We start from the raw sequence: 11,191 nt of genomic DNA, 5'->3' as shown, positions 1-11,191 counted from the left end.
AGGTGGATCTGAGGGACCGTGTGGATTGGTAGGGGGAGAGCAGATCAGTGAGGTATTGGGGAGCAAGATGGTGGAGGGCTTTGAAGGTGAGGACCAGGACCTTGAAGGTAATTTGGTGGGAGACAGGGAGCCAGTGGAGTTGTTTTAGGACTGGGGTGATGTGGTGCCAGGATTTGGAGTGGGTGATGAGACAGGCGGCTGCGTTCTGGACCAGTTGGAGTTTTTTAATGGAGCTGGGGCTGATGCCAAGGAGAAGAGAGTTACAATAATCTAAATGTGAGGAGATGAAGGCGTGAATGAGTCGTTCTGCGGCGGGGGGTGTGAGTGAGGGTCTGATCTTGCCGATGTTACGGAGGTGAAAGAAGGAGGTTTTGACTATGTGGCGAATATGGGGTTCGAGGGAGAGGGTGGAGTCGAAGATAAAGCCACGGTTGCGGGCCTGGGGAGATGGGGAGACAGTGGTGCCATCGATGGTGAGTGTGGATTTGGAACCGATGAGGAGGAATTCTGTTTCTTCGCTGTTTAGTTTCAGGAAGTTGTGTTGCATCCAGGTCTTAATTGCTGACAGGCAGGAGTCGACATGGGAGAGGGGGGGGTTGTGGGGTGATTGGGTGCTGAGGTAGATCTGGGTGTCATCGGCATAGCAGTGGAAGTCCAAATGAGCTTCAATCAGCTGATTGGATGAACTGTTGCCACGCCAACCTCATCAGCCGTCGTTAAACAACAGTCACTTCTTTCCGTTGTCACATGGACGGGCTGAAAACACTTCAGCTCAGGGCCTCCATAGAGAGACGGCATGTCTGACCCACCTTTATTCTGAAACAGACAGGATGTAGAAACTTCCTGTTTCCACAGAATATAAAATCATTAGAGAAGAGTTTGTAAAGTAAAAGGCAAAAACAGGAAGTCGCTGAAAAGTAAAATCAAATGATTCTGAGATTCAGTGTAAGTGGGAAGCTTTCATCGCAGTCAGCTTTTATTCTGAAGGTCATCTCCAAATGGTGGTTAAACATTTTAATCTCTTATTTTGAAGGTAGAACTTCTGTTTAATACACGACTTTTACTCTGAAAGCCTTCACAAGAACAACCAGATCAAATTGTGCCCTGATGAATCTGGTTTTCAGAGCTTCGTTTTATTTTGAATGTCCCGACAGGAAGTTAAACTGATTAGTGACTTCACTTCCTGTCAGTACCCCGTCTCTCTCTCTGCCTGTCTGTCTTTCTCTGCCTGTCCCTCTGTCTCAGGTGATGGACTCTCAGAAGGTAAGAATCTGATCGATTGATGATCAATACCATCTGATCAGTCTGCAGAGGGTAAGTCACATAGACAACACATGGAGAGAGAGAGGGGGATTATTTAGCTGGTAGCCGTTAGCTCTCGCTTCCATTCATTCTCTCTCCGGTCGAGTGAGCTTCCATGTGAATCTGTTCGAGTCCATCAGAATGACTTGATCAGCAGGTTAATTGATTATTCTTTCTGTTCAGGTGATAACTCCATGTAATTCCACCCCCCGCCCCCCCCCCCCCCCCCCCCCCCGATTATTGATGAGTCAGGTAATAATAATAATAATTATACATTTTATTGAATGGCGCCTTTCAGGGCACCCAAGGTCACCTGAGAGCAGGTGAAGGGTCACATGACAGTTTTATCTGGTGATGTCACAGAGGACGCTGAGGGGACTGCTGATTGGTTGTTGATGATGTACAGACGGATGTTTTGATCAGGTGAAGTCAACATGATGTCAGAGGTTCACAGTGTTTCAGCAGCAGCCATGATGAGAACTCGTTTACTTTAGGAAACACTGGAGCATCCTTCACCATAGAAAAGGAGATGACATCGTCCCACAAGAAGTAAATGGTCACATGATCGTCTGAGTCCTGATCCATGTAGACACACACACATAACACAAACATAACACACACACACGTGTGTGTGTGTGTGTGTGTATTAGTTCTTCAGTCCAGTCAGGAGTCAAGTTTAACCATATTGAACTCATCAGAGTAATTAACTGTAGAATGAAGAAAAAATACATTTATTTTCATAAATATTTAAAAATATGAATAGTGCCATGACAGAAACTTTATACTTATATCTGAAAATTATTTTGTTAAGTTCATTATTATTTAATTTTTTTCATTTCAACATTTATTTCCTGTTGGTTTTGTTTATTTTTCGTTACTTCCTGTTACTTTTATTTTTTTTGTTACTTCCTGTTTCTTTTCTTTTATTTTGTAGTTACTTCCTGTCAGTAACTGATGTTGCCTGATGAAGCAGCGGATTCTGTTTTAAACAAAACTTTATTGAATTGTTCAGTTTGTCACTGTTCGTATCTGCTGTTATAAATAAAGTTGGTTTAAATAAAGTCAAGTGTGCAGTCAGGATCTCGTTTCCTTACTCCGTAAGGTATCTCCTTCACATCTTTTCTTGACCTCATGACCTTTTCCGTCAAGGTCAAGGAAACGTGGTGCGGGAAGGAGACGTGGTGAGGAAAGGAAACGTGGTGAGAGAAGGAGAGATAGTGAGGGTTAGGGTCACTCCGTGGTGAGAGAAGGAGAGATAGTGAGGGTTAGGGTCACTCCATGGTGAGAGAAGGAGAGATAGTGAGGGTTAGGGTCACTCCGTGGTGAGAGAAGGAGAGATAGTGAGGGTTAGGGTCACTCCGTGGTGAGAGAAGGAGAGATAGTGAGGGTTAGGGTCACTCCGTGGTGAGAGAAGGAGAGATAGTGAGGGTTAGGGTCACTCCGTGGTGAGAGAAGGAGAGATAGTGAGGGTTAGGGTCACTCCGTGGTGAGAGAAGGAGAGATAGTGAGGGTTAGGGTCACTCCGTGGTGAGAGAAGGAGAGATAGTGAGGGTTAGGGTCACTCCGTGGTGAGAGAAGGACACGTGGTGAGAGAAGGAGAGATAGTGAGGGTTAGGGTCACTCCGTGGTGAGAGAAGGACACGTGGTGAGAGAAGGAGAGATAGTGAGGGTTAGGGTCACTCCGTGGTGAGAGAAGGAGAGATAGTGAGGGTTAGGGTCACTCCGTGGTGAGAGAAGGAGAGATAGTGAGGGTTAGGGTCACTCCGTGGTGAGAGAAGGAGAGATAGTGAGGGTTAGGGTCACTCCGTGGTGAGAGAAGGAGAGATAGTGAGGGTTAGGGTCACTCCGTGGTGAGAGAAGGACACGTGGGAAGGAGAGATGATGAAGGAAGGAGCGTTCAGACTTTTCCACTTAATTGTGTTTTACATGTTTTTGTTTGTTTGGTAAACAGGAAGCTCTTCGCAGGATCATCAGCACATTAGCCAATAAAAATAAAGAGCTCCAAGACTTCCTGGAAACAGTTGACCACACACTGACAGGATTGCAGGTCAGAAGCTGATTGGCTCAGAGAGGCGCCAACAAATTAACGTTCGAAAGAAAAACCAATGCTTCATTAAACTTTGTTCAATCAGGAGGAGTCATGCAAGGTGATGTCAGACCTGGAGATGGAGCTTGATCAACTTAGCTCCGCCCTCAACGACAAGGGGGAGGAGCTCCGCAACATCATTACAGAGGAGAGGTGCAGGAAGGAGGCGGAGCTTCAGGTGGATAATTATATTTTATTTTCTCTGTAACGTTGCTGATTTTCTGATGTTATTGTTTTTATTTAAACATTCGAATCGAACATTTAAGTGATATTTTATTTGAAAATTTTCATCATTAAAAAAGAAAATCCTTCGTCTGTTTGACTAAATTGTTTGTTTTTAAAAAATTTAAATGTTTAACGTTTCCTTATTCAGAAGCAGCGGTTGGATGGACATGTCGCTCTGCGGTCATGTGACGAGCTGCTCGACTTTGCTCATCAGACGCTGATCATCGACAAGGAGGAAGAATTTCTGAAGGTAAGAAATAAAAACTAGTGACAACAACATGAAAATATAAAAAAAACACCTTTGGTCATTAATATTTAAAGTTTTTTTCTGTTTTATTTTCAGGCTGCAAAACAAATCAAGGAAAGGTTTGTTCACTGTTGAAATATCTATTAACTCATGATTATATGAACATGAATTTATAACTTACATTTTATTTGTTTTAATTTATTCAGAACCATTAACGTATATTTAAACTAACAGATGACAATGAATCATTATAATAATTTAATAATAAGCATTAGCATGTAAACCCCGCCCCCTTAACCTCCTAATCCTGCCCTCCCCAACCCCCGGGACCCCGCCCCTTCCCCTTGCCAGAGTAACGATGGCTCCGGCCTTTCGGCTGACGACTCGTCCGGCGGCGTCTGAGAACATGGGACAGTTCACCGTTGACTTCGGTGCAGAGAGGGCGGGGCTTCAGCGACTTCACTTCCTGCCAGGTGAGTCATCAGGGAATAGGGATGATGTGTTTTTCCAGATGTTGCCATTACAACAACAGATCAGAGAGAAAAGATGTCACCACAAGTGACCTCATATTGGAATCACCAATCAATACTTAATCACCAATCAATCTTCATCAGGAGTTGTCATGGAGACAGTGGATGCTGTCAGGTTGAAACATGGAATTTGTAGTTTTCATTGACTTGTTTTGACAATGTATTTTTTACAGTACCGAGACCTCCAGAGATCGACCTCTCCAGCTGCGTCGTCAGTGACAACAACATCACTGTCGTCTGGCGACTGGTCGGTGAGGGTGACAGCGACAGCGTCTGCGGACCAATCAAATGCTACGAACTTGAATACAGAAAAACAGACCACGACAGTTCACTGCGAGCTGCAGGAGAGGCATGCTGGGAAAAAATCTGTGACATCACAGAGAGTCAGGTCACCATCTCAAGTGAGCGTCCTTAGAGTGGCCCTTGATGTTAGCATGTTAACATGTTGGTGTTACCATGCTAGCATGTCGATGTGAGCATGCCGGTTGACTGAACCATGTTTGACTATGACTTTTGTTTTTCCTGGATCAGGTCTGAAGTTTGACTCTCGCTTTATCATCATTCGAGTCCGAGCAAAAAACAAAATGGCTGCTGGAGAGTTCTCTGACCCTGTCACCATGGAAACCAGAGGTGAACAAACGAATGAACAGATGGATGATTGATGTGTGGAAGGCTTTCCATAACATCTTTCTTCTTCATATTCAATTGCAGCGTATAATTTTGGTTTTGATGCGTCAACGTCTCACGTTGAGCTGAAGGTTCAAGGTGACACTGTGACCTGGGACCCTCAAGGGGTTAAAGGTCATGACCCCCGACTTAGAGGCAAAGAGAGTAAAAGCAGGTGAGGTAACCGATGATGTCATACTGTTTATGCAGGTTGACGCTATAAACACACACTAAGAGAAAAATATTTAAAAAACTAAGAAAAACTCCCGAAATAAAACATTACTTTTCTCCTTTTTACAATATTTTCTACCAAGTTGTTTTGGTTTGGTTTGGACCAGGAAGAGCCTTCGTAGACAACTTTATTTATCAAATCTGACAGACAAACATCTCACTAAACAACAGCAACATGTAGAAATAATATAATATATAATAATACGACTCGGGTCACGTGACGTGTTACGGTATGACGAGTTTATATTTCTAACATGTTTGTGTGTTTAAACATTTTTATTCCTTTTCAGTCTCCGTATTGTGTCGTCTCCGACTCGCTCAGGTAGAAACGCTCGTCCGCGACTGGTTGCTGAGCAACCACCTATTCACCAATCACCTTCTTCATCGACCATCTCTACTTTCATGCAGCCAATCACTTTCCAGCTGAAATCACCGTTGACATCACCGCAGACATCAAATCAGTGCTTATTTTAATCGTTAATTACATGTTAATAAAAATATTTTTTAATAAAATAGAAGCTTTTAATTCTATTTTTGTTTGATTATTTCCATTAGTACAATATTGCAGTTTTTGTGTTTTATTCACGTTCTCATGTTTTTCTCTCGGCTGCATCATCGCTTTAACACTACCTCATTGGCTGTTTCACCTCGTTGTTTTTTATTTCTATTATTTGCATCTGAAACTTATTTTAATTCTTTTATGATATTTCATCAGCAGCAGAAGTGCCACGCCGTCGCCAAATAAGATGACAGGAAGTCGAGCTGGACGCGACAGATTCGCTGGAGAGTCGTACACAGTGCTGGGTAAAATAACATTATTAATATACCCTGTCCTAATTTTAATTTGAGATGATAATATTTTGTTTAACATAGGAAATGTTTTATCCATTTATTGAATTCTTTATTATTAAATGAAAATATGAAAGACCTTAAATGATTAGGGTTTTCTAAATATGATTGAATATACTTCTTGATGTTTTAATAACATATTAATGTACATATATTAATTATGAATTATTAATGATTAAAAACTGACAGTTACCACTATCGACTTTTACTTTGAAGGTTTAGACAGAAAAAGTGCCTTTTCTCGTTGACTTTTATTTAGAATTTTTTTTGACATTTAAATTTTCTTTACACTGTAAAATATAAAATAAAAAAAATTGTTTTCTTTTTCTTTTGTCTCTTAGGTGACCAGGAGATGATTATGGGCTGTCATTACTGGGAGCTCCGCCCCCTACCTGACTGGAAGTCCCTCAGCGTGGGTGTGGCCTATCAGGCCAGCCTGGGTCGCTTTGACCAATTAGGGAAGAGCGCAAGTTCCTGGTGTCTTCACGCCAGCCAATGGCTGCAAAGTTCACTTGCAGCCAAACACAACAACCGAGCGAAGGCGCTGGATTGGCCACTGCCTCAACGAATCGGAATCTATTGTGACTATGACAATGGTAAAAATTTGCTCTCATTTGTTTTTTTCTGGTTGTATCGATATTTTATTAATTTAATTGATCTGATCTGATCTGAACTACTCTCTTTGGGTTTTAGGTGATTTATCATTTATTGACGTTGATCGTCTTCATGTTCTTCACTCCTTCAAAACAAAGTTCAGCCAACCACTCGTTCCTGCCTTCACTGTGAGTACTACAGTAATACTACAGTAATACTACATTGCACCTGCCTTCACCTTGAGTAGTACAGTAATGCTACAGTAATACTACACTGTCCCTGCCTTCACTGTGAATACTACAGTAATACTACAGTAATACTACACTGTCCCTGTGTTGCAGGTTTGGTGCGGTGGTATCACCATAACGACGGGTCTGCAGTTGCCGAGCTTCATGGGAAATTTCCTTTCCACCAATCAGAGTGACCTGTCGCAGTAAAAATCTATAATTATTTATTTTTTTCTATTTATTTTTTTCATTCTGTCAGTAATTTAATCTCTATTAGCTATTTTATTATATTTAGAAACTAATAACAAAACTTTTTTTCATTATAAAACAGTAATTTAAAATATAAAATAATTTTATGGCCTATAATTATTTCAAAAAATATTTTAAATTATTCCTAAAGCCATAGTTTTATAGTTTATGGGTTTTAGTCTGAGGAAATACTCATGTGTTGACTAGGGCTTTTATTTTGACAGAATTTGTTGTTTTGTCGTTTGTTTGAAAGACAGACTTTTATTTTTAACTTTTACTTTGCAACTCTAATCCTCTGTTATACCAAGTCATTTATTGTGAAAGTTTACGATTTGTATCAAAGGCTTTTATTCTGAAAGACTGTAAGCAATAGTGTTGTTCATTCCTACTTGGTTGTATTTTAAAGGCGAAGACAAGACATCCTTTCTCTTTGGTTACATTTTATTTTGAAGGTCTATTTAACAAATACCGGATGTTTATTTTATTCATAGTGTTTGTAAATGTCACGTAAACAAAAATATTTTTGATAAACAGAGAAATAAAGAATAAATATTTACAAAATATCCATCTGCTTTTATTCTGAAGGCACTTCCTCCTCACCTGACCAGCGCTACGTTAAACAGGAGGGGGTGAGAAGGTCGTCTCCATGGCAACAAATCTCAGAGAGTCTGTTGTCGAGGTTCGATGTTTTTAGAAAAATCATTTATCTTAATCTTTGTTTTTCTCGTCAAACAGCAGCTTTAAGATTTTGAATTATCTTGAATCATAAAACACTATGAATGGATCTGATGCCAGAACAGGAAGTGACATCATCGTGTCCAGGCTGTTTCTGTGGTTATTAATAACAGTGGTTATTGAAATATGTCACAGTCGTGTTAAAGTTCTTCAGGACATCGTGTTCACGCACACTCACACACACACACACACACACTCACACACTGGTGTTGGGTTCAGAGACAGAGTGTGAGTCATTCATGTGTGTGAACATATTATTATTATATTATTATTATTATTATATTATTATTGTTCTTCGGGACTTTTGATTCTTTGGACTTTTTGTGTTTCACTTGTTTGTATTTATTTCCTCGTCTTGTTTCCCTCCTCTCTGATTGGCTGCCCCGTCCTGATGTGTCCAGAAGCCTGTGCTGCGAAGCAGGATTTGCGGTTACCATGGTAACTTCAGGTTTGACTCTGGTTCTCTTGTTATGATAAATCACCATGGTCGGTAGTTTGCGGTTCAAACTACCGACCAATCAGATCAGTGGAAAACCAGTGTCGTTGTTCAAACGAATCCCGACGTGGACAAAAGAGACGATGTGTCACTCTGGTTTTAAAACACAAACTCATTCATATTCAAGATTTATACTTTATGTTTCATTAGAACTAAACTTAATAAATGAATTCATTAATTACACTTGATTAATCCAAACTGATCAATAATCCTCATGATGATCAATGAACAGTTCAGTGTGATTGATGACATCATACATTCACTGAGAGAGAGAGAGAGAGAGGGAGAGAGAGAGAGAGGGAGAGAAAGAGAGAGAGAGAGAGATACAGAGAGAGGGAGAGAGAGAGAGAGAGAGAGAGACAGAGAGACAGAGAGAGAGAGAGACAGAGAGAGAGGGAGAGAGATACAGAGAGAGTCTGTGTTCTCTCAGCGGACTTGGTTTGGTATCATTTGTTGAGCATCAACAGGAATTTACTGAAGAAGCAGAAGATGGAGGACCTGTGCAGTGTCAGTGGTCTGGATCCTTTCTGGGTGAGTTTTTTATTTAAGAAGCTGAAGATGTAAAATGTTCGAGACGTGTTTGTAGTTGACGACATGAAACATTTGATCGAACCACATTAAGGTTTTGTGCTGAAACATGGTGAAGTTCAGTGACACAGTTCAGGTTCCTTCGGGTTCCTTTGGGTTCTTTTGGGTTCTTTCAGGTTCTTTCAGGTTGGTTCAGGTTAGTTCAGGTTCTTGAGTCTCATCTGCAGAGCCCAGATGGTTGAGAGGAGAAGGGCTCCCTGTAGAACGAGTGGTTCTGTTGTTGTTCCTTGTCTTGTGACTCTATAAGTGTGATGAGAAGTTTTATTGCTCACACACGCAACAATGAACGAACAGCAACTAAAATTTTAAACAGAAAAAAGGTTGATCAATCTTCAGATTTATCAGAAGTTTTGGTGGAGCACAGCTGTCAGCTGATGACCAGCTGAGTGTGAAGGAGGTCTGTCTGGTTTAGACTAATCCACGCCTGGGAGAATTCTCAATTTTTCAATTCAATTCAATTCAATTCAATTCAATTTTATTTGTATAGCGCCATATCACAACATACATTGTCTCAAGGCACTTTACATAATGAGGTCAATATTACAATATTGCAGGGAAAACCCAACAAATCCCACAATGAGCAAAGCACTTGGCGACGGTGGAGAGAAAAAACTCCCTTTTAACAGGAAGAAATCTCTGACAGAACCAGACTCAGTTGTGGGCGGAGCATCTGTTTCGACCGGTTGGGGTGAGGAGAGAAATGAGGAATGCATTCTGGGAGTCAGTGGCGGCCATGATGAGTCTCCATCACGGAGGGTTGACTCGTCTGTGACATCAGAGGAGGTTTTCACTGTGAACGATTAATATTGTGATTTGTGTTTTCAGGACTGGAACCTGACCTGGTACACGTCCAGACCAGACCTGACCCAGTGTTTCCAGCACACTGTACTGGTGTGGTTCCCCTGTATTTACCTGTGGACCTGTTCCCCTCTTTACCTGCTCTACCTGCAGCTCCGCCCCCACAGAGGCGTCATCCCACTGTCCAAACTCTGCTGCAGTAAGACGGTATGAAAAAACTGCCCAGGTCTAAATCTGGTCTGATCTGGAACCAGGATTTAGACATCAAGAGGTTCAAAGGGTCCAAGTTTGATAACTGGCACATAACTGGTCTCTGGTCTAACCTGGTCTCTCTGATCTAACTTGGTCTCTGGTCTCTGGTCTCTGGTCTAACCTGGTCTGGGGTCTCTGCTCTAACCTGGTCTCTGCTCTAACCTGGTCTCGGTGGTCTAACCTGGTCTCTGGTCTCTGGTCTAACCTGGTCTATGGTCTAACATTTCTCAGTGGTCTAACCTGGTCTCTGCTCTAACCTGGTCTCGGTGGTCTAACCTGGTCTCTCTGGTCTAACCTGGTCTATGGTATAACCTGGTCTCTGGTCTCTGGTCTAACCTGGTCTATGGTCTAACATTTCTCAGTGGTCTAACCTGGTCTCGGTGGTCTAACCTGGTCTCTGGTCTCTGCTCTAACCTGGTCTCTGCTCTAACCTGGTCTAACCTGGTCTCTGGTCTAACCTGGTCTCTCTGGTCTAACCTGGTCTATGGTCTAACATGGTCTCGGTGGTCTAACCTGGTCTCGGTGGTCTAACCTGGTCTCTGGTCTCTGCTCAAACCTGGTCTCTGGTCCAACCTGGTCTCGGTGGTCTAACTTAGTCTCTGGTCTCTGGTCTAACCTGGTTTCTGGTCTAACCTGGTCTCTCTGGTCTAACCTGGTCTATGGTCTAACATGGTCTCGGTGGTCTAACCTGGTCTCTGGCATCGCTCTAACCTGGTCTCTGGTCTAACCTGGTCTCGGTGGTCTAACCTAGTCGCTGGTCTCTGGTCTAACCTGGTTTCTGGTCTAACCTGGTCTCTCTGGTCTAACCTGGTCTATGGTATAACCTGGTCTATGTTCTAACCTGGTCTCGGTGGACTAACCTAGTCTCTTGTCTCTGGTCTCTGGTCTGTGGTCGCTGGTCTCTGGTCTCTGGTGCAGCTCGTGGGTCTCAGTCTGGCTTCCTTTGTTCTCCTGGAGATGTTTTACTTTGTGGTGAAAAAGAACGATGAGATCCAGAACCACCTGCTGGTCCTGCTGGGTCCAGTAATCCGGAGCCTCACTGTGGTACGTCATGATTCTTCATACAGGTACTAGTTACCATGGTGATCAATCAATCAATCAATCAATCAATCAATG

At 42.2% G+C, this 11,191-nt stretch overlaps 2 protein-coding genes across 6 annotated transcripts in view; both read left to right on the top strand.

Annotated features, from left to right (window-relative positions):
- The first annotated feature begins 177 nt into the window (after nt 1-177).
- On the top strand, nt 178-7,761 carry fsd1l (fibronectin type III and SPRY domain containing 1-like). 5 transcript variants are annotated; one of them, XM_035608227.2, is made up of 13 exons: nt 178-1,263; nt 3,254-3,349; nt 3,435-3,566; nt 3,762-3,863; nt 3,957-3,979; nt 4,212-4,333; nt 4,564-4,791; nt 4,922-5,020; nt 5,102-5,231; nt 6,006-6,091; nt 6,478-6,732; nt 6,830-6,918; nt 7,072-7,761. In XM_035608227.2, exons 1-13 carry the CDS (start codon nt 1,249-1,251, stop codon nt 7,165-7,167), a joined length of 1,473 nt encoding a protein of 490 aa, XP_035464120.1. In that variant the 5' UTR covers nt 178-1,248; the 3' UTR covers nt 7,168-7,761. The 5 variants fall into 5 exon arrangements, with proteins under 5 accessions (XP_035464120.1, XP_035464117.1, XP_047185543.1 ...); XM_035608224.2 differs by having other exon boundaries at nt 6,003-6,091; XM_047329587.1 differs by lacking the exon at nt 178-1,263 and adding an exon at nt 1,529-1,554 and having other exon boundaries at nt 6,003-6,091.
- A 1,116-nt stretch (nt 7,762-8,877) lies between these two features.
- LOC118285417 (multidrug resistance-associated protein 1) overlaps nt 8,878-11,191 on the top strand; it is a 27,022-nt gene continuing 24,708 nt past the window's right edge. Inside the window, exons 1-3 of the mRNA XM_035609064.2 lie at nt 8,878-8,968; nt 9,851-10,030; nt 10,994-11,119. Of these exons, the coding sequence (XP_035464957.2) occupies nt 8,927-8,968; nt 9,851-10,030; nt 10,994-11,119 (348 nt within the window). The 5' untranslated portion in view covers nt 8,878-8,926. The remainder of the gene's footprint in view (nt 8,969-9,850; nt 10,031-10,993; nt 11,120-11,191) is intronic.

Source organism: Scophthalmus maximus, chromosome 20 (assembly GCF_022379125.1).
Source record: "Scophthalmus maximus strain ysfricsl-2021 chromosome 20, ASM2237912v1, whole genome shotgun sequence".
Taxonomy (NCBI): Eukaryota; Metazoa; Chordata; class Actinopteri; order Pleuronectiformes; family Scophthalmidae; genus Scophthalmus; species Scophthalmus maximus.
The sequence above is the reverse complement of the archived record's forward strand: the minus strand, read 5'-3'. Positions and strand labels throughout refer to the sequence as shown.